We start from the raw sequence: 27,848 nt of genomic DNA, 5'->3' as shown, positions 1-27,848 counted from the left end.
CGTGTCACTATATACAACTTGTAAACGATATATACGTGCCACTGTAACAACCTAAACAATATATGCACGTGTCACCATATAAATTGCAACTTTAACAACATATTAACGTGTCACCATACAAATTACAACGTAAAGAAGATATACCCGTGTCACAATTCAAATTACAACTTATACAATATATACACGTGTCACGATAAAAATTACAATTATACAAAATAAACACGTGTTTCAGATCCGTCCACACTGCGGGTATGAAGATCCCGCCTCCCTCCAAGATAGACACGCCGTACGGAGGTCGTTTGGTATGGCGACTTCCGGGGGGTAACCAGATGATCGCGCACCTGAAGGACAAGCAAAAAATACGTCACCGGAAGAGGTGGAGTCAGGTAGGTTACACAACAGTAAATCATAGTACAAAACCGATAACAAGCAGAAAATGAGTAAACTGAACAGGGGCAGTCGGGTAGATTACACAGAAGTAATTTATGTACGCACCTCAATGTCAAAGCGCTCTATGAAAACGGGGCTTAATGCATCTGCGTGAGTTGTCGTCCCAGATAAGTCTTTGCATTTCGAACAGGCTAATCAAGGACTACACTTTCCGCTTTTATTGTATCTTTCATGTAAGTGAAATTTCTTCTTCGCGAAAAATCCAGTCTTGGTGGAAATTATCGTCCCTGATTAGCCTGTGCTTACTGTTGCATACTTCAGGTGATGTACATGTACTACTTCCTGGCCCATAAACTGCTGTCGATGGGCGGCGGAAAGGAGCGCATCCGGACCGTGGCCGACCACACGTTCATCCTCGCACTCGACGGAGACGTTGACTTTCAGCCGTCAGCGCTGCAGCTGCTCATAGACCGGATGCGGCGGAACCCAAACGTCGGCGCCGCGTGCGGCCGGATACACCCGATTGGTTCCGGTTAGTGTCAATGTTTCTGCTTATTTTAGGTTAGTGTTATTTTTGCTTATGGATGTTGGCGTTACTCGCGGTGACAATAACTTCAAATGAGTAGTTGTGTACCGTCCGTGATAGATTTCTTCCGGCTTGTTGTTGCGGAGTCTGCTGTTTTTTTGCGTAACAAACGACTGTTCGCGTAACTTCCGGTGAGGGTTTGTTTAAAGTGTTGTAATTTCTAGCTTAACTAACGGTTGGTACCTGCACTTATTTCGGTGCGTCTTTCGTAACTTCCGGTGAGTGCCTGCGTAGCTCCTGGTGAAGTTATGAGTTACTTTTGATTAAATTATGTGTCATGTCTTGTGAACGCTTGTGTTTTTAACCCATTTATGCCTAGTGGACTCTTCCATTCTTCTAAATTGGATCAATTTATTTCCAAAATTAGGGATGTCTATAATAGTTATTTCTTTATTAAGAACATTTCTTACAGAAATTCCTTTAAGTAAACAGCGCAGACCCTGATGAGACGCCGCATTATGCCTTTTTGCTAGACGCTGTGCATAAATGGGTTAACCTAATTACAGGCAGTTGTTACTGTCGGTGAGTTTTCTTGTCTATTCTGTTATATTTGTAATTAACTATCAGTAAGAAAAATGCGGCCGTTATAGCTGCTGACCAGCCTTCGCATTGGCGCTTCTCTACTTCTCTAATAGAACGAAAATCGGAATGTGTCTGGAGGAAATATGTAATAATTGTAGAAATGTTATTTTTTTTTTAACATTTGTGGAAGTTTTCCAGAAGAATATGCATCTTTTAAATCAATAAAGGAACGCTCGTCTGATGTTGATGCCGCCGCCATTTTCAGAAAGTCTTTGAATAATGTAAACATTTTGGAACCAGCATTTGATTGGTCAAGCCGATCAGCTGATAATTCTCCATGTGATATGACTTTACGAAAATGTCCGATAATTTACAAAGCTCCTGTGAAATGGGCTATCGGGTCAGTATCGGCACTGTCCGCTTTAGGGACCACGAAACCTTGCGTCCTATAGTATTACAAAGTGCGTCATATAGTATAACAAACGAATATGGGCACACAAGAATACACTAAATGGAAGCGTCGAAACAAACGAGAGATTGGAGTACGTCGGGAGTTTGTTTGATAAAAATGAGAACAACACCACGCCGCGTATGCGGATACTTTGATATCAGTTGGCACTTCGATACCAGGTAACAACAAAAGCCACGCGCGAGAGTTGAGTTCTTCAGCTTTTTTGAATTTATGTTCTGTTTATTTGGTTTTCAGACACGTAACATTGTTTTGTCGATTAATGGTATAGTACTTCGTATTGCGGAGCAAGAAAGTCTTAAAAAACAGTGGATTATAAAAAAGAGATAAAATTTCATCGATAATCGTCATGAATTCGATGATCAGTACGTATTTCAACAAAATAAAAATACTTGAAATAAATCAAGAACGTGCCAACTAATCGAAATTAAAGATCAATATGTCCATTAATGTTTCAACATGTTACATTTTAGTTGAATAACATATTTGAGGAAATTCAAATGTTTTAAGAGTCGGATGCCAAATTTTCATAGACACTTCTTTTACCGATGTTCTCAAAGACAATGGCACTTCGATTCCAGATAGCGGGACACTTTTTACCAGATATAACACACTCTATTTCGTGAATCGGATATGCAGAATTCGCTGTGGAATACTGCTATAGTAAGCAGGCAATCAATAAAAATGTATGTAATGACGTACATTAACAACGAATTACCGAAACATGTTCTTATCCCTTTGGAATATGATAATAAAAGGGAAAGGGAAGTGTACAGCTCAATATAAAGGGAGTTTTCCAATCTCTTTTAAATTGTGTTGCTACGCATTAGTATCGTCTTCATGATGCGATTCTAATGAGCACCAAAAAAACAAAGGATTTTATGAGGTGTATTGGCCGCTTTAAGACCCCATTGCTCCCCTTATCTAGTGTTCTGCTATAAGTTCAATTGAACACAGTCGTGTTGATCCACATGATCCGTTGCATTTTCAATTCTCTTAATCTCAATTTACCATTTAAAAACAAGTTTATTATTTAGACAATTATTTCCGGTCGTCACTTGAAATATATTACTTCAGAAATAAGCATTTAAATCTTATTTAAAATTTGCACTTATAATTTTAATTATATTTATTATTAGTAATAAGATTTTTGAACAATGCCATTGGTTATATTTTACATGTGTATTTAATTACGTTATGCATAGATTCCCAATGTGTCGGACTTGACAATGCAAATTGATTCGTACTTCAAAATGTTTGGTAAGAATAGCCATAATATACATAAATGCATTTCAGGTAGAAGATAAAACTCGGTTATCAGAGTGCCCAATTTGTTGAAAGTCTCTGTTATCCGAAGTGTCCTTTATCGGGAATCAAAGTATCCGCAACTTCACGAATACCACCTATTAACCATGCTCCATCTTCGTTTATATTTCATTGAATACTATCAAAATTTCAGTATTTGAAGCAGTGTGATTACTCTACATGCTGGAATATCAAACAATTTCTTGCAATATTTATAAGTAGTTTTATTTTGTTGAAATGTTTACTGTTCATCCAGTTAATGCTGTTTTCCGACCGAATTTTCTATTTTTGGGGGAAAAATCTACCATTCGTCCGTGATGTTTTTCTTTGCAATAGAAAAGGATACACCATTTATAAACTCGACCATGCGCCTTGTCTAAAAAACTAATCTTTATGATATAACTTAAAAAAAAAACAGATGAACTTACCTCTCGCGCGTGGCTTTTGTTGTTATCTGGTATCGAAGTGCCATCTGTTATCAAAGTATCCGCATACCCAGCGTGAACACGTTTAGAATGCGACAGCAAATTCTTACAGGTTATATTGACAATAGAATATAGAGATTATATATGAGCAATACAATTGCCTTTAAAGAGATCTGCTCTATAGATAAATCGTATTTCCAATTTCTATGAAGCAAAGCGTAACAGCTCCCTATGCGGTTTTATTTGCAATTTTAAAAGTCGGTTTGAAACGTTTCTTTATGCACAGATGTATATTTAAATGTTATGCGTTGTAAATTAGTAATGATTTAAAAATCGTTGACAGTAAGGCGAATCCCCATGGCTGCAATACTTGTTTCTGAATTGTAAATGTTGTGATCAGAGGCGACAGTAATCATTATCTGCAGTTAACCCTTTGCATGCTGGGAAATTTGTCGTCTGCTAAAATGTCGTCTGCTGAATTTCTAAAATTCGCATTTTCTTCGATTTGTTTCAAAGAATACTATCAGAATAGCAAACAGTTTGGATCCGGATGAGACGCCACGTTTTGTGGCGTCTCATCTGGATCCAAACTGTTTGCAAAGGCCTTAAAAATTCGGTTCCCGCATTGTAAGGGTTAAAATGTTTGAATCTTACAAAGTAAAAACTCCAGAAAATCTTCTAAAATACATGATACGAACTCCCACAAGATATTACAGGTTAACCGTCGATACTGGAAAGTTGTCATGGAATAAAACTGAACTGTGTTTATGTAACTCCAATACTCATACTGAGCTATTCTGAGTTGACACTGCAGTCCTAACGAGTCCTTGGTCCAAAAATGAATTTCTTTTATCATTAACATTCTTTGAGACTAAGTATACTTTGTGAGACTAAGTACAATATGAACCTAGTAACCAATCATCAGAGCACGAAGAAATGTTTTATTATGGACATCGTGCACACGGACAAAACACAAACAACACCCGTGTGAGAAAGATTTACATTCTTTTGAAAGAAAATCAAACAAAAAACTTAATTGACGTTCTAATTTGCGCCCCCACCCCGCAAAAAAAGTTAATAGTTCGAGATAGATTTGGTCACAGTAATCAGGTCATTGCGATGTTATGCGAGAATTAAGAACATCCATTTATGCCATTCTATATTTAGAATATTTCTTACAGAAATTCCTTTAAGCAAATAGCGCAGACCCTGATGAGACGCCTTTTTTTCTAACCCATGGCTAAAATAGTGGCCAATTTAAATCACAGCGAAGCCAGACATAGTTGCGTCTTTCGTAATCGTTCGCTTGCTTTGCGAATATGTCAACGACTTTCGTCTTCGTCGTGAGCAAACTCTTCATTAACCCATTTATTCCTAGTGGACTCTCACGTCCTTTTAAATTAGATCAATTTATTTCCAAATTTAGGGTTATCTAGTACATTTGTATATTAATTTCTATATATAGAACAGTTCTTACAGAAATTCATTTAAGCAAACAGCGCAGACCCTGATGAGACGCCGCATGATTCGGCGTCTCATCTGGGTCTACGCTGTTTGCCAAGGCCTTTTTTTTAGACGCTGGGCATAAATGAATTTACATTAACAAAATTTAGGGCAATGTTTCAAAGGAATTCAAAGATGGCAATTATGTTGCGAAATGTAATTTATCACATCGCTGGGATTTAATTGCAGCAATTTGAGCATCGAAGAATAAACATCATTCTTTGCTTTTCGTACGGCATGAAGATTCTACTTTTTTCTTGATAATTTAACTGGGTCGATTTTTTCTTAAGGCTTAAGACTTTACTGTGGATTTCGGCTGTGAACATATACATAATGGAATCGTTAATGTTTTTTTACACATTCGAATAATTAGGCATTTTTATTAAAGAAAAAATACGAACCACCGGTGTTTTTTTTAATGATCGTTTTGGGTATCGCGTCATGTGGTATCGCGTCATGTGGTATCGCGTCATGTGGTATCGCGTCATGTGGTATCGCGTCATGTGGTATCGCGTCATGTGGTATCGTGTTCGTTGAACCGCTTGACGGATGTGTTCTATGGGAACCAATGTATCAGTGAATTATCAGTGAATTATCAATCACAATTCACTTATAAAGCTTTTAGATTCCGTCATCCACTATTGAATTTCATTGAATGTTTTGTTTACTTATAGATGGTAAACATGTATAAAATCGGGTCATTGTTCGCAAAAGGCTTCGATTTCTGGCTTGTAAGGAAAACAAAGAGGGAAAGGAGAAAAATATGATCCAGTTGTCGACCGATCCGATAATGAAATATTTTCTAGAACATTGTGTGTTTTTGTCAGATAAATATTTTTCTAGTGGTTCTTGAACAATCATAAAGGTTAACCGTCTTCAGGTTGATTATGTTATTAACAATTGACTTGAAACGAGCTTCATTATTAAGCACCTCATTTAACAGCACATTTTAGGGCACTCAGCAAATGAAGTCGAGCATATATGACGGTGACTATCGATATTAATTCGATTGATGATACATGATTGACATTTATTTTAATTAAATTTACTTTGTTAATTGGCCCTTATGTGAAATAGATATTAAACTATAAATCACACGTGTATTCTTTCAAATAAACGATAATTAATTCCCGACCCTCATGTAAAATAAACAATTCAATCACAAGTTGTTGTTTTATTTTCATTTTAGTAATATTGTTTTCAAGTTTCCTTTGCTAAATTTATTTTATAAAGTACAATTCGGAAAAGATTCATTCGAACTTAAAAATAAGTGATGACGGTTGCTATAATTTCAATACCCGGTGGACAAACGGAACTTTTGTCTGCGTCGATAATCGGGCATGGAAATCTCTTCAATTGATTCATTCTGAAGTTTACATTTTTCTAAACCCCTTTCCACTAAGAAGCAACGTGAAAACAGAATAAAACCAGAACAGTCTGCGAGTAACTCGCAGTCTGTTCAGGTTTTATGCTGTTTGCTGCTCATCTGTATCTTAGGGTTGGAAATGAACCCTTTAAAACTTGTATAAAGTAAGAAAAGTCTTAAATTATATTTCATTTAACTTTCGGAGAGACTACAAATGCGTCAAAATTCGTATCTAAATCCCCGTTCTCACAGAGTGGCGACTTTACGACGATCATCCCGATCAAGCCACGATCTAAAAAAAAGGTTTGGATTTCGGCAAATCGAGGCCGATCGGAGTCTAAATCGAGCAATTTGGCAAATAATGGTCTTCATTTCGACTTCCTTTTTCTTTTCTTCTTGTTTCTTGTTGGCCACGATCCCGTTACGCTTGTTTTGAGCATGTTCAAAATAAGCGTGGCGAGAGCGTAGAGCTCTCCGATCATGAAGACTCTACCGTGATCATACTGCGCTTATGAACACTCCACTACGTTTCTCCTGCGATTTGTCACAATCGGCCACGTTTTCGGCCACGCTTTGATCGTAGTAGAAGCGGCGATTATGTGTGAACGGGGGGGGGGGGGGGGGGGGGGGGTAAGGGGTAAAGGGTTAAACGCGTAAAGAAACAAGAACTTATGTATTACATAAGAACAATATAAAGAGCTTGACTAAAATAAAAGAACTACACTGCATCATTTTTGACAGTTTTTTAATTCATAAATAAGATTTTTCTCCGTTCACAAAGTCGTTATAAAATACAAATAATAATTGACTACAAGAACCTGACAAGAAAAGATCTTAAAAGTTGTTAACGAGAATTTTTTTACCAACATTTATTTGAATCAATTAGTTGTATGTAAATATTTTCTAAATAATTTATTTCGTGAATCACAACTGTACACTCTATTAATGTATTATATAGATTGTGTAAAGCTTTGTTAACTTTTTTTAGATGAGGGTTATGTTAATGCGCAAACTATTTTAAAAGCAACAGGTGTTTTATACAATAAGTGCAATTAACAAAGGTAAAAATAACTTTTAAGTTCTAACTAAGTTTTAGTTTTTTTATTTCACAAATGATCAGTTCAATAAATGTCATTTGATCCAATTAGTTTAATAAATTCGCAACTATGCGCACCGACTATGTCTTTTCTCTAACGAACTTATGCGGAGTTTGACTAACCCTAATACAAACAACTTGATAATAACATGTTTGTTTTTTTCCACATGAATATCAACATATTTACCAAGTATTGAAGGTCACTTTAAATAGAAAACATACATAATTATCTTAGATTCATGTCATTTTAATTTCTTCTGTATATCTTAGTCAGCGGAAAATAGTTTAAACAGATTTTCCAAATTACACTATGGTCATCTTTATTTCTAAATATTCATTGCTTCCCGATAGCAATTAAACGTTTATTGACATGGGCTTAGATCGCTTACACAGTCATACATGACAAACAGTGTCCCATGAACATGCCTCCACTTAAGTCAAGATTTTTATTTTCACAATTATATTTGTTTGTGTTTTGTTTTCAAAGATATATTCTAATATTTTTCCATCTTCTTTATTTTTTTTAAAACGTCTACACGTCTACGAAATGTTCCATCAACACACAAAACCTTGACCACTGTACTTAGATTAAATGCCGCATCTACATCGGAACGTAGAGGAATTAACAAAAGTGTCGCATCCAACTGATTTTCAAATCATCAGAAAATGTATCATATATATGATTGTATATATGAACTTCGCCAAGGACGGTCCCAAGCCCGCGATGAAAAAGGAGGAGGGTTGGACGTGGGGCAAGCAACTCCACCCCGTGAAAAAAATGCGTGCTACGGCAACGACAACAAGGGAACAAGCGACAAACGGCGCTGTGAGTGAAGCAGACCAGGCAACTGGACTTATAAAGGATGGGGATCAAAGCCGCAAGGACGTCCCCACCCCGATAGCGGAACTCTTGACGCCAAAGCGATGGATCAGAGTTGTATGTTGGAACGTGCGAACACTCTACCAGACTGGAAAGCTAGCGCAAGTGGTGAGTGAGCTGAACCGATACAACCTGACCCTTATGGGAGTAACAGAAGCAAGATGGACTGGCTCTGACAAGCAGAAGGTGAGTTCTGGAGAAGTCATCATCTGGTCAGGAAGAACTGACAACGACCGGCGGGAAGGAGTTGCCGTCATCATCGGCAAGAGCAAGGCCAACACCGTGCTACAGTGGAAACCTGTGAACGAGTGCCTGCTGTACGTCAGGATGAACTCCAAGTTCGCCAAGCTGTCTGTTGTTGTGGGCTACGCACCAATAGACGATGCGGAAGAAGAGGACAAGTATGCATTCTACGACACCCTTCAAAGTGTTTTAGAGGACATCCCCCAACACGACGTGCTGATGTTGCTCAGCGATTTCAATGCTAAGGTTGGCTGCGACAACAAAGACAGAGAGAGGACCATGGGGCGACATGGAATGGGTGTGATCACGGACAACGGGGAGAGACTAGTCAACTTCTGTCAACAGAACGACTTGGTCATAGGAGGGACCCTGTTCGCGCACAAGGAGATCCACAATCTAACATGGACATCACCAGACGGCATGACCCAGAACCAGATCGACCACATCATCATCAACGGTCGGTGGAGGCACTCTCTGCAGGACGTGCGTGTGATGCGACATGCAGACATCGGCAGCGACCAAAGTCTTCTGGTGGCCAAGGTGACTTTGAAGCTCAGGAAAGACGGGAGACATCAAGAACCAACGCTACGATGTCGTCAAGTTGAAAGACCCAAAAGTGCAAGAAGAGTTTAGGTTAACCCTTAAGAATAAATTTAGTATTTTGGAAGATGAGGCAGAACTGACCAACAAGGCTTCAACAGAGTAAGGAAAGAGACAGGATAGGAAGTTCTGGGCTTCAGAAAGAGCAAGAAGACAGAATGGATCTCAGAAGAAACGTGGTCTCGTATAGAAGAAAGAAGACAGATCAAAAAGAAACTGTTGGACACCTACTCTCTAAGACTTAAGGAAAGAATCTCAAAGGAATATAGTGAGAAAGACAAGTTGGTGAAGACATCAGCCAGAAGAGACAAGAGGAGGTACATTGAGAGGCTGGCAGAGGAGGCGGAGACAGCAGCCGAGCACAATGACATGAAGACAGTGTACCAGAACACCAGGAAGCTGAAGGGCGACTACGGCAAGCACCATGACCTTCCTGTGAGAGCTGAAGACGGAACTCATGTCACTGTGGAAGAGGAGAAGCTGAAGAGATGGAAGCAACACTTCGAGCCCATCCTAAACCGCCCAGACCCACCAACCCTATGCGACATTTCTGAAGCCGAAGAGGACCTTGACATCAACCTCGGCAACATCACTGCAACGGAAGTCAATGAAGCCATCCATAAGCTGAAGAATGGGAAGGCGTCTGGAGACAATGGAGTGTGCCCCGAGATGATGAAAGCAGAAGACACAGTGACGCCGTAGCTTTTTTGCCAGATTCTTCAAAAGATTTGGGACAGTGAAGAAACGCCTAGCGAATGGAAGACCCACCGTCAAACTGCCCAAGAAAGGAGACCTGGGGAACTGTAACAACTGGCGAGGCATCACTTTACTATCTCTCATCAGTAAGATCTTCAGCCGTATCATCCTCCAACGCATCACAACATCAGTGGACGGTATCCTTCGCCAGGAACAGGCCGGCTTCAGGAAAGGCAAGTCCTGCATCGACCACATCTTCGTCCTTAGGCAGATCCTTGAGCAGTCCCATGAATATAATGGATCCCTCTACGTGGTTTTTGTGGACTTTGAGAAGGCCTTCGACAGCCTACACAGAGACTCCCTCTGGAAGATTTTGCGACATTATGGCATCCCTCAGAAACTTGTCAACGTCATCAGGTCCCTGTACGAAAACTTTGAGTGCAGAGTCGTCCACAACAACCAGCTCACTGAACCATTCAAGGTGGAAACTGGGGTGAAGCAAGGATGTATCCTCTCGCCGCTCCTCTTTTCAATGGCACTTGACTGGATCATGCGCCGCACCACAGAGGGAAGGAGGCAAGGAATACAGTGGACGCTGACCTCGCTGCTAGATGACCTGGACTACGCCGACGATATCGGGCAACTTGCTAGCAGGAACCAGGACACCCAGCAGAAGACACAACAGTTGGCACTGTCAGCAAGCACCATAGGTATCAGGGTCAACATTGGAAAGACTCAGGTCATGAGGAAGAACACCAGAGTGGGCGACCTTATCACCATCAATGACCAGCCTCTGCAAGATGTGGACGAGTTCATTTACCTGGGCAGCAAGGTCACCAAAGATGGAAACTGTGCAAGGGAGATCAACACGAGAATCAGCAAAGCCAACCAAGCCTTCGCAATGCTGAAGCCCATCTGGAGGACCACAAGTCTTAGCATGCACACCAAGAGCAACGTGCTGAGCGTCCTTCTATATGGGTCTGAGTGCTGGAAGACCACTGCTACCATCGAGCGCAAACTGGAAGTCTTCCAGAACAAGTGCCTACGACGGATCATGAAAGTCTTCTGGCCAAACATGATTACGAACATGGAACTGTGTGGAAAAGCTGGAACAAACAGCATTGCTGAGACCATTGCTTTGAGGAGATGGAGATTGCTAGGCCACGTCTGCAGAATGTCACCCGACTCACTACCCAGGGTGGCACTGAAATAGACTCCACAGGGGAAAAGAAACCGTGGACGACCGAAAGAGACGTGGCGCCGAACCGTGGAGCGAGAGCTCAAGAACAGAGGCCTCACTCTGCAGACAGCACCCGCAACAGCAGCTGACAGACCAAAGTGGCGCCCCCTTGCCGTCGCCTCAAGCACTCGACGGCGCATTCATTGAATGAATAAATGAATGAATGAATGAATATGATTGTATAATGTCCTCATGTTTACATGTGTAAATGAACAATCGAATAGTCTGAAATAAGAGTAAACAAAAGATGTGTTTTTCAGAAACACAATGCCCCCTACTGCGCCGCTTTGATACACTTTTTTTTTACCTTTGACCTTGAAGGATGACCTTGACCTTCCACCACTCAAAATGTGCAGCTCCATGAGATACACATGCATGCCAAATAACAAGTTTCTTTGTGAAGGGACATAGAAGTTATGAGCATTTTTCGAAACCTAAATGCGAAACCTAAATGCAAAGTGTGACGGAAGGACAGACTTACGGACGGTCTGATCACTACATGCCCTCCCTCAGGGGCATAAAAACACCTATACATGCGAGCCCAAAACATCAACGCTAATTAAACGAGAAAAAACACATTTTCTACTAAATAAATTGACTAAAAAGATATGTTTTGTTAAAATGCAAGGCTTAGTGGACACAGCACAAACAGAGGCGACATCTATGAGAATAAACATAACGTGAATACAATTTCTATTACATTCATTATTGTTCCTTAAATAGTGGTCGGACTTCTCTTTTCTCAACTATTTAAATGATACATGTATTAAAATAATTTAGTGACTCACAGCCTGCACAGGATAAGTTCCACTATGTCCAATTCCTGAATACTAGTACGCCATGCATATAAGTTTGCACCAATATTAAAAATACAACAACAGATAATAGCTAGATATGGTATATAGAATAAGAACATCATGCATTTTTAGAAATATATAATGGTATTTTAGTGATAAACCAATAATCACTTATAGAAAGTTATAAATTACAATAATTACTTTCTAACTACACACGTTTTTTACTTTCATTTTGTCCGTGAAGTAACTGGAAATTATTTATTCAATCATCCTCGGAGTATCGTTAACCCATTTATGCCTAGCGTCTAGAAAAGGGCATTGGCAAACAGCGTAGACCCAGATGAGACGCCGCATGATGCGGCGTCTCATCCGGGTCTGCGCTGTTTGCTTTAAGGATTTTTTTAAAAAAAGTATTCTAAATATAGAATCAAATATACTAGACATCCCTAATTTTGAAATTAATTGATCCAATTTAGAAGGATGGGAGAGTGCACTAGGCATAAATGGGTTAAGGTATGCGTTTGAAAAGATATTGGGTTACAAAGGATTTACTTCAGACAGTCACGTTGGTAATACGTGTAGCCGCTGTCGTCCCGGAAGTACCCGCCTTGGTTGGCGTTTTCTATCGCTAGATTGCAGAGCGAGTCAGAGATCTCGAAGGACGAGCACTTAAATGCAGTTCGTTCGAGACAAGCCAACTTGCAAGTGTTGAAATTGCTTGTATGAATGGTCTCTTGATCAAGGAAGTTCAACTTTTTACCCGGGATTCCTTGAAATGTGTCGGCGAAAGTAATGCATGTGTCGACGCAGCCACCGGTTGAGTAGGCGTAGCTCTTGACCAAAGCGTTGCAGTTACCCATGTTCTCTGCAAAAGTCGGACTTACAGGACTTACAGGAACCTCGCAGGTTGGGTCCCCGATCCAAAGACCATTAACACACTCGGTGAAATTATTCTCTCTCATTTGATACCCGTTGTTACAAGCGTATTCAATATACGAGCCTTCGAGAAAAACTGCTATCATGGCGAGCTGCGAAGAATTGTATACAGTCATCTTCAAAATTTCTGTGGTGAAAGTTTCAATGAAACCAATGCCTAGAAAACCATCAGGTACGACAGGCGGAGGTCCACAGTCCATTGAGCATGTCGCCTTCCCAGACCAATTACCCGTCGGCAGACATTCCTGCCTCGCCACACCAAATAATGTGAATTTCGGATCGCATTTAACCAGACGGAAATTCCCAATTGAATTTAAGTTTCCTAAAATACCGCCGCCTTGCACGAACGTGGTTGTTGATGACGGACATTCTTTGAACTCGCACGTAAAAGTGTCCTGAAACGGCATGCACCTTGTCCCCGGAGGACAAGGAGAGCTAGAACACGGTCCCGGATGTGACGTCATGAGTTGCGGTCCCAATCGAACTGATACGAACACGTAGCCGACGCATGTCTCCCCCGACGTGGAGACTTCCGCCTCCGAAGTGAAGATTTCGTCATGTAACACGCATAGAGCTATATTTCGCCTATAGCTAACAGATTGGCAGGATGCTCTAAGCGCACATTCGGTTACGCATTCCTTTAAGCTAAAACCAACCAGCATTGTCAGCTCGTGTCCTTGCAAACACTTTGCGTGATGCATTAGCGTGAAGTGTGCACCGGACGTGAATTCCAAACACACCGAAAGGCACAACGCTAGTATTAAACCGTTCGGGTACATTTGCACAATGTCTCTATATAGTAGAAATATTAAAATAACAACTGATATTATATCTCTGAATACAGTCCGACAGTAGCAACTGATGTCATATCTCTAGGTACACGTGTATATGTTAATTTGTATTATTCTAAAAACCCAAATCTCTGTACAGATATCCAGATAAATAGACCATTTTGAACCATAGCTGAAACTTACGTCAGCTAAAGTCACAATTTTCTCAATAGTTTTGCTATATATTCCACTCAACCTCACTCTAAACTGTTTATATATAATAAAAAACGGTCCAACGTCGTTCCCTTTCTTCAGACCAGCATCGTTACACACTGTTACAAGTGTCAATCCAGTCAAAGCAGTTTAGGAGAATGGATAATCAAACAACTTATTCAGCCTCAGACCATTTCAGCTTCTATGCATATTTGCTTTAATCCACGAGTTCTTAAAATTGCTACAAATTAAGATTTACTGGTCAGCCTTGCGCGTGTTTCAGACATAATCCATGAATATTTTAAATTGCCATAAAAGGACATTGTGTGAGCCTCTTTCAGCCTCGATAAACTCTATTAATATTGATATGATAATAACTAAGCCAGTGTTCGAATTGACGACTTTAAAATAACTATTAAGTTCAGAAAAAAGTATGGTAGTTAAAACATACACATGTTGATTAATTGGTTAATAACTTGCATCAAAGCAATAGTCCGCACCTTTATATTTCATTATTCCAGGAACCGATTTCCAATAAGATAATTAACCAACCGGATCATTGAGCCTCCGTTCTGACTGTTCCTCTTTTTGTTCTCTTTCGACGCCAGGAATGGAAGCTTTTTGCGAACATTGACCTATTTTAATACTCATGGTGACTGTTTATAAATAAATATCAATTAAATTAATTTATGGATGACGGAATCCAATGACTTACTTATTGAATTGTTATTGACAAATTACTGATGCATTGTTTCTCTATCCCCAGATGGTTATAACTTATAAAGTCTATAACAATTACGTTTAAATTTACCGTAAACATGACTTTTCCTCACCCATAAATCATTGATGCTTTTTAAAATTAAATTGTGATTACAAATTCTTTGATACATGGTTTCTGTATCCCCAGATGATTATAAGGTATATGACAATTAAGTTTAAAATTACCTTAAACATGACTTTCCCTAAGCAATATATCATTGATGCTTTTTTTGAATGTTTAAAGAATATATTTCTAAAACACAATGGACAACTAGAAGTGTTTAACAATCCGTACAGAAGGCGTAAAATGGAAGTTTGTTTATTGTTACCCGACGTACCCTTATATATTACATGGAAACATTTCCTTATTCATATTTGTTACAGTCTTCTTCATTGAATAATGCCAATATTTATATGAATGTGAGTGGTTGGTTTTTGGTAAAATCATCTACAATAGGTGATAAGAGGACAGTAATAGTATATTTTGAACGTCAATTTAACACAAAAAATCGACCATTTACTCTGTTTAAAAATGTATGTATTGAATACATGTACCTCGTTTAAAGTAATTTAACATGCAAGAACTATTTTAATGTCGTAGTTCATTTTTTATATTAACATTATTAGCATAATATTTGAGACGCGTAATGAGAAAACTGGGCTTAAGGCATGTGCGTAAAGTGTCATCCCAGATTAGCCTGTGCAGTCCACACAGGCTAATTAGGGGCTTCACTTTCCGCCTTCACTGGAATTTTGTGTAGAAGAGACTTCCTTTAAACGGAAATTACCATAAAGGGAAAAGTGTCGTCCCTGATTAGCCTGTGCGAAGTGCACAGGCTAATCTGGGACGACACTTTACGCACATGCTTTATGCCCAGTTTTCTCAGAACGCGACTCATTTGTTCATTCGACCACTAATGAACAATACGAGTCAATGGCAAGATGTTTACATACACTAGAATAAATATTACAGTTTATATTACAGAGTTAATTGCTACAAATCCTATTTACATTTTTGGGAAAATGATATGACCTCAGATAACTATTCTAATTAAAAAGACATTTTCACAGGATTTTGGCATGTTTTGATGTTTGTAATTTAATGCTTTCAGACGATAAATGTAAACATCGCAACTAGTATACACCAGTATTAAACCACAAATAAAATTCAAGAGTGAAAAAAGTAATCCACATCTGGGCTCGAAATGGCTAGCATTGAGACCTCTCGGCCGTCCGTGCTTCATATAATGCAAGACGTTTTTATATAAACGTAATGTCCCTAAATATAACGATACAATTAGAACTTTCCAAATTATACCATCATTTCGCGTTTGTTACGCTTTATAATTTTTCAAGTTTTTACATTGTCAAAAGAATCATGAAAATACAACGAAAATTGCAAATTGTCAATTTTTTTCAAAACTTGAAAAGGCCCCTTTAATATCAATAGTCACCTAGTGCGTCTTCACTGTCGAGTGCCTCAAAGTGTTATGTTTGATGAGATGTTTAATAATGAGGCTTGTTTCAAGTAAATTGTTACTTAAAAGGACCAAACTGAAGACGGTTAGGTTAACCTTTGTGATTAATCAATGCATACACGAAAAACCGTTATCTGACAAAAACACACAACGTTCTAAGTAATATTTCAGTTTTGCAACGGTCGATTTCCAAACAACAGAAAACACATGGATCATTTTGTTCTCTTTTCTCTCTTTGCTGCCCGTACACGCCAGAATTCAAAACCTGTTTGCGAATAATAACCTATTATATTTTAATACTCTGGTGATCATTTATAAATAAATGTCAATAAAATTCATGTATGGATGACGGAATCGCATGGCTAACTTATTAAATTGTGATTAACCCATTTATGCCTAGCGTCTAGCAAAAAGGCCTTGGCAAACAGCGTAGACCCAGATCAGACGCCGTATGATGCGGCGTCTCATCAGGGTTTGTGATGTTTGCTTAAAGGCATTTCTGTAAGAAATATTCTAAATATAGAAATAAATATACTAGACATTCCTAAGTTATGAAATTAATTGATCCAATTTAGAAGGATGGGAGAGTCCACTAGGCATAAATGGGTAAAGTCTTGATTAAAAATTCACTGATGCGTGTTGTTTTTTATCCCCAAACGGTTGCACAGAATGAAATCAAAATAAACGATAAATTTATCATTAACATGACTTTTCCCAACCAATTACACGTCTCTTCCTTTTCCGAAGACTTTTCTTTTTGTAAGTTTTTTGTGTTATTCTTTTAATAATATTAATGTTAGTTGTTCCATTTTAATAATATCTTTTTCATAAGCTGTTAGAGGACAGTACCTGTATGATTTAATCTTTTATTAAATACATTTTTTTACCGACCATGTATCTATAAAAGGTCATAAATTGAATAAAGGTTTTCAGTCATTCACCTGAGAGAAACATTTTTTTATGCCGTATTTCCGCTTTAATGGTATTTTTCGTTTAAAGAAAGTCCATTCTTTCCGAAAATCTTATTAAGGCGGAAAGTGTCGTCCCTGACTAGCCTGTGCGGACTGCACAGGCTAATCTGTGATGACACTTTACGCACATGCATTAAGCCCAGTTTTCTCAGAACGCGACTCATATAGTAAAAAAAGAAGCTGTCATAGACAGTGCATCTCCCGCTACATGTGCTTTGTAGTTCAAAAGGTATAGAGTTATTTAAAAACAAAAAACAACAACAACGACAACATAATATGCCACCAGAATGCTATGTCATTATGTTGATTTATATAAAGGACAATCAGTGCTTTTTAAATAATTCAATCATGACATCTTGTCAGTTGGCGCTTTAGCACGTTCAGAAAATCATAAAAGCGTTGCTGACAGGAGCGTAACCCATTCATGCCTAGCGTCCTGAAAAAAGGACATTGCAAACAGCGTAAACCCAGATGAGACGCCGCATAATGCGGCGTCTCATCTGGGTCTACGCTGTTAGCTTAAATGAATTTCTTTATGAAATATATATATATAGAAATAAATATACTTGACACCCCTAATTTTGGAAATAAATTGATCCAATTTAGAAGGATGGGAGAGTCAACTGGGTATAAATGGGTTTAAAGGACAATGGCTCCTTGAAAAATTATTCTATCGAGAAACCTATCAATAAGGCGCTAAATCACTTTGAAAATCTCATTTTGGAAAATCTCATGCAAAAGGAGGGAAGTGTTTGCCGGAAGGAGGCAAGCATCCTAATAGACCTGAAGATATTTATCTTTGCGGATGTTATGTTTGGTGTGAAAATTCACCTGCATACAATGCTATAAGTGTAGATTTTTTCGAATTACTCGAAAATGACATTTCTATATATGAAAATAAAGGACGCGTATTACTTTGTGGTGACTTTAATAGTAGGATTGGGTCCAAACCTGATTTTGTAATCCATGATGTTCTAAATAGTTTTATAGATGATATTGATTATGACCCAGATACGTACTCTGGTAGGGCCTCTGTTGATAGATCTCACAATAATCACGGTATTAAACTGCTTGATCTATGTAAATCCTCTAATTATCGTGTTGTCAATGGCAGAATAGGTAATACGAGTCAGTCTACATACTTTTCTCATAACGGTCTATCTACAATTGATTATTTGGTTTGCCATGAACGAAATTTCGCACTTATTAAAGAATTTGTAGTACACTTTTTTAATGAATTCAGTGACCACACACCGTTATCGTTTACATTGTATTGTAACAATAAAACGGTTGAACAATTGTCATACACTGAAACGAAGTTTAAATGGAACGATTCATTGCGTAACCAATTTAGATCGGGTATTATTAGCAACTTACCTATGTTTAACACAATTGTAAAGGATTTAGATTGTACAAGCTGTGACTCTATAAATAGTGCGTTAAATAAATTCACTGATGTTATACGTAATGTTGCTGATCCTTTATTTTGCAAAGATTATGTAATAACCAATACATCAAAATTTGAACAGTGTAGCGCTGTAAGGCATGCTGATTGGTTCGATGTGGAATGTAAAATTGCACACGGTCACTATGTTTCCCTGTTAAAACAATTTAACTGTAATAAGTCGGAAGACAATAGACTTCAATTGTTGCAATGTAAAAAGGAGTACAAACAAATTATCAATAGAAAGAAAAAATGCTATTTGAGAAATAAGGCCAATGAGATAGAACATTTAAAAAATCGTAGACCAAAAGAATTTTGGAAATACTTTAAATCAAATAATCAAACTAAAAATCACAATATCCCTTTGGAAGACTTTCAACATTTTTTCTCTGATATTAGTCATGGTTTGTTTGATTGTGTTAATGATGAGGCTGAACATTTTTGTAGTACTCATAATTTCAATTTGCCAAATTCACGTTTCCCCGAACTAGATCAGCCATTTACCGTTGATGAGATTAAATTGTCCGTAAAACGATTGAAACGCAACAAAGCATATGGAAGTGACTATATTTTAAACGAATATTTGATTGAATGTATTGATATTTTAGCGTTGCATATATGTGATTTGTTTAATGCTGTGTTGAACTCTGGTCATTTCCCCGAGAAATGGACGGAAGGTATTATAATCCCTCTACATAAAAAAGGTGATAAATCTGATGTGAACAATTATAGAGGGATTACTCTTCTAAGTTGTTTATCTAAGCTATTTACCTCAGTTGTTAACAATAGATTAGAAACTTTTTGTAGTAACTTTAATATAATTTCGGACGCCCAATTCGGATTCAGAAAAGGGCGCTCAACAATTGACGCTATATACATTCTCATGTCCCTGGTTCAAAAATATATAAATGAAAATAAAAGACTTTATGTAATATACGTTGACATGATGAAATGTTTTGATTCTGTTTACCGTAATGCATTATGGCTGAAAATATACAAGGCCGGCATAGAAGGTAAATTGCTTAGAATAATAAAAAGTATGTATGAAAATGTTAAATCCTGTGTTAAGCATTGTTCATCATACTCAGACTATTTTAACTACGCTGTAGGATTACGGCAAGGTGAAGTTATGTCCCCTTTGTTGTTTTCCTTATTTGTAGAAGACTTAGAAATGTTTTTGCAGAATGACGTCTCTTCCGGCCTAAGTATTGATGACATTGTATTGATTTTGTTACTTTTTGCAGATGATATGGCTATAATTGGTAAATCGCCCGCGGAAGTGCAGAAACACTTGGATCTTGTTTCAAATTATTGTAAATGCTGGGGATTAAAGGTTAATACCGATAAAACTAAAATAATGGTGTTTCGCAAACGGGGTAGATTATTGCCATCTGAAACATGGACATTTGAAGGTCAGCAAATAGAAGTAGTAAATGATTTTAATTATTTGGGAACTGTTTTTAATTACACTGGAAATTTTAATTTAAATCAGGAATATTTATGTGGAAAAGCACTTAAAGCTATGAATATTTTATTTAACAAATGTAAAGAGTTTGACTTAAAACCAAAAACACAATTCCAGCTATTCGATGCCTTTGTTGGATCCATACTGAATTACGCATGTGAGATATGGGGTAAAGCAAAATCCATGGAATTGGAGAGGATACACTTAAAGTTTTGTAAAAGATTGTTAAACGTTAAGCAAACTGTATGTAATGCTGTAGTGTATGGCGAGTTAGGAAGATACCCACTATTTATCCATAGATATGTTAAAATGGTTAAATATTGGTTTAAACTTATTGAAACTGATAACATAATTTTAAAATCGATTTATATACAAGCATTAAATGATTGTCAAAATGGTCGTTCTAATTGGGTATCTAATGTTAAACTATTGTTAGACACTTACGGTTTTTCATACGTGTTTAATAATCCAAGCTCCGTCGATGTTAAAATAGTTATACCACAGTTTAAAACTGTTGTCATTGATACTTATAAACAAGAGTGGTTTCGATCCATTGAAAATAGCTCTGTTTTAGATATGTACCGTGTGTTTAAGTCAACATTTGTATACGAAAATTATTTAGATTTATTACCTAAATCACTAAGACACTATGTCGCAAAGCTTCGATCTTCCAGCCTACCACTGAGAATTCAAACTGGAAGATATGCTGGTCAAAATATACCACGAAATGAACGTTTTTGCCTTTGTTGTAACGAATTAGATATTGAAGATGAGTACCATTTTGTTTGTAAATGTCCATTATACGTTGATATTAGAAAAAACTATTTAAAGAAATGTTATTACAATAGGCCTTCTGTTTACAAATTCCACCAGTTGCTGAATACAACGAATAAATTTGAACTTATTAAGTTAGCCAAATTTGTAAAAGAAGCTCTGATTTTAAGAAATAATATTACTAATGCTGTTAATTAATTTATATAGCAATCCTCCATATATTACCTTGCCTTTTCGTAACCGTATACGATGCTGATTATGTTATTGTTACTACTATGTTTATCTCTGTAACTTTTCCTAAACGTATACGATGCTCCTTATGTTTATATTATTACTATGTTTATCTCTGTGACATAATTGTATGTGAAATATCTAGTGTTTAGACGATGTACACTGTGCAAGTCTGAATAAATATTTGTCTTGTCTTGTCTTGTCCTAATTTATTTTTTCCATTGTTCGCCAACTTGGAAACATGTGGAATAAGACATGTGTACCTAGCAACTTAAAATCGTCTATGTTCGACTATATTCTCGAACCGATATTTACGTCTGATGTTTCAGTATTGGGTAGTCATAAATTGGTCATTTGACACTTGCATTCTTGTTAAAAGGGTGCAATAAACATTTGTCTTACTGACTTAAGGGGTGTTGCTGCAGTTTTGCTGATTTTCTTTCCATCTAATAGATTTTGTCCAAAATTTATATTTAAGATATATATACAAATACTATATAAAAAATGAAATAAAAACATAGGATCACCGGCCTTGTTTTGATTTTATTCACCATTATATAACATGTACGTTTTCAATAAAACTGAAAAATCTCTTATTGCGTAAAAATAATTAATAACATATGAAATTGGCAATATGTATTTAAGCTAAGATACATCATATACCATTTAATTAAACCGCACACTACCAATAAAATTAAGTACACAAGTTAAATTTTAAGAAATGTGTCTTTTATAATTTTTCTGTCATCCAAAAAAATGTCATTTCTTACTGTTGAAACCACATAAATGGATTTTTTTTTCTGTCTTATAGAATTATGCGAAACTGCTCAAATATGTTCATCTACGTATTGTTATCATAAAACACAAATAAAAAGGGGGTCACCACACTTTGAACAGATATTTTTTTTTGTTTTAACAACCCTTAATGTCTACGTCAAATTTCATAACAAACAGCAATTAGGCAAAACCCAAGTACCGGTACATAGATTATTAGAAATATGCATACACATTAGAAATTGTTTACAATCTTAACTGGGATCACAACGGCTTTCCAAAAAACATTAACAAAAAACAATATTTAATCACAAACATAAGACCATACAATATCAAACTCGACCTTAATCATTAATAACTTACATGTACTTGTTCACAGATTTCGGCATGTTTTGAAGATTGTGATTAAATGCTTTATATTGATAAATGTAAACAACAGGACTAAAGAGCTCCAGTATAAAACAAGAATGAAATTAAAGAATTTTTTTTAACCCCACCTGGGATCGAACCACTGACAATTGTATTATGAACCAACTCGGTCATTTCTGATGTAACTGATAGCAAAGATATTGAGTTGTGATAATAGCATCATCGGTGTTACTATAAATATATCCTCGGTTAAATAAACTGCCGCAACACCCCATAAGGGGGTACTTTGAACATCTGTATTACTGGCTAAGTGTGTCAAGTGAACTTTTGGATTGTTGATTTAGGCGTCTCAGAACATTTGGATTGTTGATTTGAGGTGGTCTTTGAAACTTGTTTCGATCACAATTTTAACAATCAGCTTTAGATTATGTCAACAACTATTTAAAGGGGCCTTTTCACAGATTTTGGCATTTTTTAACTTATTCATTAAATGCTTTATATTGATAAATGTAAACATTGGATCGTAAAAGCTCCAGTAAAAAATCAAGAATAAAATTAAAAAAAGGAAAAGAACATTGCCCGGAGCAGGTTTCGAACCAGTGACCCCAGGAGTCCTGCCAGAGTCCTGAAGTAAAAACGCTTTAGCCTACTGAGCTATTCCGCCAAGTACACATACTTGACGTATTTTATACCTTATATAAGCAATCTTCGTAGTTTCACAAAATTTAACGACAAAAACAGAACTCTCCAAATTATTCAATCGTTTCGCGTTGCAACGCTTTATAATTTTTAGGTTTTAAAATCGTCAAAAGATGCATATAATGGCTATATTAGACCATGGTAAATGTTCAGTATTACTGTTTCCACACAAATATCATAACTAAAACGAAAATTTGCGAATCTGAAACAACTTTTTTCAATTTTGTCAATTTACCAAAGCGTGAAAAGATCCCTTTAATTTAATGATGTTTACTTAAACATGGTCAATATATGGTAAACATATAGAGATACAGTTACAAAGTGGAACAAATGATGGAGACCTGTTGTTGTAACTTTTTATTGGAAATCGACGGATGAAATGAAGAAGTATAAAGAGCCGGACTTTTACTTTAAAAACTAGTTGTTATCTATGAATTTAACATGTGAATGCTTTACCTAACGTATTTTGTGTAAAGTTAATAGTTATTTTAAACTTTTAAATTCGCGCCGCAAATATTATATTTGAAGAGTTTTGACACACACTCACTGCCTAACTGATTCTCATGCATGTATTTAAAGCAATACAAAATAGTCATGGATTATGTTTAAAATACGCGTTTGGCTGGCTGACCAATAAATCTAAATTTGCAGCATTTTGAAGAATTCGTGGATTCAATCGAAAGTGTCAAGAAGCCAAAATGGCCTGGAGCTAAATGAATTCCCCCATCATTTACCGCTTTACACAAAATGACACTCGAAACAGTGGGTTTTTCCGATGATGGTCGTAATAAAGAAACGACGTTTACACGATTTTGATAACACATGAGTGTTTCGTTAGGTTGAGAAGAACTTTATATGACAGAAGTGAGAAAACAAGACTTCTGCTGACGTCTTTTTAAACTGTGACAATTCCCGTTGCCGTTGGCGTTGTTGACCGTCTATTTATCTGGATATATCCACTGTGGTTTGGATTTTTAGAATAATATATGATAGCACACACAACTGTGTACTGGGCAATAGAATTAGTTGATACTGCCAAACTGTATTCATGGATATAACTTCAGTTGTTACTGCCAAACTGTATTCATGGATATAACTTCAGTTGTTACTGCCAATCTGTATTCATGGATATAACTTCAGTTGTTACTGCCAAACTGTATTCATGGACATAACTTTAGTTGTAACTGCCAAACTTTATTCATGGATATAACTTCAGTTGTTACTGCCAAACTGTATTCATGGATATAACTTCAGTTGTTACTGGCAAACTGTATTCATGGATATAACTTCAGTTGTTACTGCCAAACTGTATTCATGGATATAACTTCAGTTGTTACTGCCAAACTGTATTCATGGATACAACTTCAGTTGTTACTGCCAAACTGTATTCATGGATATAACTTCAGTTGTTACTGCCAAACTGAATTCATGGATATAACTTCAGTTGTTACTGCCAAACTGTATTCATGGATATAACTTCAGGTGTTACTGCCAAACTGTAATTAGTGTTATGACATCAGTTGCTTCTGTCGAACTGTATTAAGGATCATACCATCAGTTGCTGCTGCAAAACTGTAGTCAGATATGAAATGTAACACCAGTAAATTATTTCAAATTATATTCATGATTTTAACATCAGTTGCCACTGCCAAACTTTATATAGTGATATACGATCATCAATTAGTTCTTTATACTTCATTTATATAAATAGCGTACAAATGTCCCCGAACGGTTTAATTCTCGCGTTGTACCTTTCGGTGTGTTTGGAATTCACGTCCGGTGCACACTTCACGCTAGTGCATCACGCAAAGTGTTTTCAAGGACACGAGCTGACAACGCTTGTTGGCGTTGGTTTAAACGAATGCGTAACCGAATGTGCGCTTAGAGCATCCTGCCAATCTGTTAGCTATAGGCGAAATATAGCTCTATGCGTGTTACATGACAAAATCTTCACTTCGGAGGCGGAAGTCTCCACGTCGGTGGTTACCTGCGTCGGCTACGTGTTCGTATCAGTTCGATTGGGGCCGCAACTCATGACTTTACTTCCGGGACCGTGTTCTAGCTCTCCTTGTCCTCCGGGGACAAGGTGCATGCCGTTTCAGGACACTTTTACGTGCGAGTTCAAAGAATGTCCGTCATCAACAACCACGTTCGTGCAAGGCGGCGGTATTTTAGGAAACTTAAATTCAATTGGGAATTTTCGTTTGGTTAAGTGCGATCCGGAATTCAAATTGTTTGGTGTGGAAAGGCAGGAATGTCTGCCGACGGGAAATTGGTCGGGGGAGACGACATGCTCAATGGACTGTGGACCACCGCCTATCGTCCCTAATGGCTTTCTAGCCATTGGTGCCATAAAAACTTTCACCACCGAAATTTTGAAGATGACTGTATACAATTCTTCGCAGGTCACCATGACAGCAGTTTTTCTCGAAGGCTCGTATATTGAATACGCTTGTAACAACGGGTTTCAAATGAGAGAGAATAATTTCACCGAGTGTGTTAATGGTCTTTGGATCGGGGACCCAACCTGCGAGGTTCCTGTGAGTCCGACTGGTGCAGAAAACATGGGTAACTGCAACGAGTTGGTCAAGAGCTACTCCTACTCAACCGGAACTTGCGTAAAGACATGCAATACTTTCGCCGACACATTTCAAGGATTCCCGGGTAAAAAGTTGAACTTCCTTGATGAAGCGCAGCTCTTTACTAGCAATTTCACCGTTTGCAAATTGGCATGTCTCTCAAGGACTGATTTTAAGTGCTCGTCCTTCGAGATCTCTGACTCGCTCTGCAATCTAGCGATCGAAAACGCCAACCAAGGCGGGTACTTCCGGGACGCCAGCGGTTGGACATATTACCAACGTGACTGTATAACGTAAACTCTTTTAACTCAAGATATTTTCGAACGCATATCGGCGACGATTAAATACATTATCTCCCGTTGCGTCGAGAACAAAACGAGATTTTCAATGTTTGCGCATGAACATATGATTTACTATACATATTCAGAAATTAGTCGTAGTCGAAATACTTCTTTACGCTATATGTGTTTATTTCGAATTGTGTATGGTTCTTTTCGAGCCACATGCGCATTACGTTCGGACCCTGAGTGTGCTCCAGTACTCCTACTTAACCCATTTATGCATATCCTATCATTCTAAATTGGATCAATTTATTTCCAAAATTATGGATGTCTAGTATATTAATTTTTATATTTAGAATATTTCTTACAGAAATTCCTTTAAGCAAACAGCGCAGACCCTGATGAGACGCCGTATCATGCGGCGTCTCATCTGGGTCTACGCTGTTTGCCAAGGCCTTTTTTCTAGACGCTCGGCATAAATGGGTTAATTAACTTACTAGACTCGCTGGAACGAATTTAAAGTTATATAGCTGCAATTTCCAGCTATTATGTCGCTGACTGAATGACTGATGTTACTGAAAGATTTTCTAACGTTGGTGTGGTCTTGTGTTGTGGGGGGAACCCGGATTTACCGGAAAAACCCATTTTCCGGTATGCTGACCACCAAACGAAACCCACGTGCTTCAAGGAATTGAACCCGGGTCGCCTAGGTGAGAAGCGAGTGTACCAACCACCGCGCCAGCCGGACGGCCCTTTAATCGATAATATATTTCCTTTGCTTTGAATAAATGAGAAAAAAATATGTCCGACTACTAGTGAAGACACTCATGCATGTAATAATAATTATATTCACGTTATGTTTATTCTCATAACTAGCGTCCCTGTGTTTTGCATATCCAGGTTAACGTAGACCAGCGGGATAAAAAACAAAATGTTTTTATTTATTTAATGTAATGAAGCTATTCTTTTTTACCGCTTAATTAGTGTTGTTGTTTTTGGACATGTATGTATGGTAATTCACACAATACATACTTATATTAATTCGTCTTCGAACAGACGAATGGCACAATTGTCAGGGTAGTATCTACACTTGTCAAAGGTAGGATGCTCGCATATGTTTCAACGAAATAAAATACACAAAAACTAGTTGGAAACATAATTAAGTACGTTTGACAAAACAAAAAACAACAACAAACAAACTAAAAAGCAATACATCATGAGGCAATGTACAAATATAGACTAATGTGGTAGCATGTTCACGGCACCTGGTTCGACATTTATTACTTGGGAGCCGCTTTCTCATGTGTCTTACAGCATTTTGTAGCTACCACGAAGCGCTGAACATTTATAATAAAGTATGACAATAGTTCAATTGAGAAATTATGTATACACTTTTTGTATTCGCTAGATATAGTGCAAATAAAAATTGCATACATGTGCGCGATGATGCATTGTTATTCTCATTGAATCAACCTCCATTTTATGTCAATGTGTTAATATTCAGTAAAAAGTTGTTTCTACCTAAAGATTAGCTGAGCTAAAAATAAGGTCAACTTAGGAACGGCATAGTCTGTCTGCTTATTTGCATATATGAGACGCGTTCTGAGAACACGGGGCTTAATGCATGTGCGTAAAGTGTCATCCCAGATAAGCCTGTGCAGTCTGCGCTGTTTACTTAACATAATTTATGCAAGAAATTTTCTAAATATAGAAATAAATAAACTAGACATCCCTAATTTTGGAAATAAATTGATCAAATTTAGAAGGATGGGAGAGTCCACTAGGCATAAATGGGTTAATTTCATATAAGCCCGGGAGTGAACTGTTGCTTTTCTTACATAACACACTAGTAATCTAAATGTAATTTTTGATATCTCAATATGGCCGGGAATGAAATATTGTTCATCTAAAAAAAACACGCTTGTGATTAAAAGTTATATGTTAATTCCAAAATAAGGCATGGAATCATAATTAACCCTTTTATGCC

At 37.4% G+C, this 27,848-nt stretch overlaps 2 protein-coding genes across 2 annotated transcripts in view; both read left to right on the top strand.

The window, feature by feature from the left end:
* Positions 1-27,848, top strand: part of LOC127849235 (chitin synthase chs-2-like) — a 78,420-nt gene that overhangs the window by 30,833 nt on the left and 19,739 nt on the right. Inside the window, exons 13-14 of the mRNA XM_052381955.1 lie at positions 233-386; positions 712-922. Of these exons, the coding sequence (XP_052237915.1) occupies positions 233-386; positions 712-922 (365 nt within the window). The remainder of the gene's footprint in view (positions 1-232; positions 387-711; positions 923-27,848) is intronic.
* LOC127847913 (uncharacterized) lies at positions 23,474-26,127 on the top strand. Its single transcript, XM_052380142.1, has one exon. The coding sequence runs from the start codon at positions 24,720-24,722 to the stop codon at positions 25,875-25,877; it is 1,158 nt and encodes a 385-aa protein (XP_052236102.1). The 5' UTR covers positions 23,474-24,719; the 3' UTR covers positions 25,878-26,127.

This window comes from Dreissena polymorpha, chromosome 10 (assembly GCF_020536995.1).
Source record: "Dreissena polymorpha isolate Duluth1 chromosome 10, UMN_Dpol_1.0, whole genome shotgun sequence".
Lineage (NCBI taxonomy): Eukaryota > Metazoa > Mollusca > Bivalvia > Myida > Dreissenidae > Dreissena > Dreissena polymorpha.
The sequence above is the reverse complement of the archived record's forward strand: the minus strand, read 5'-3'. Positions and strand labels throughout refer to the sequence as shown.

What these genes read in the sequence shown, in the direction of transcription:
- LOC127847913 (XM_052380142.1), top strand. Translation starts at nt 24,720, where the DNA reads ATGTCCCCGAACGGTTTAATTCTCGCGTTGTACCTTTCGGTGTGTTTG.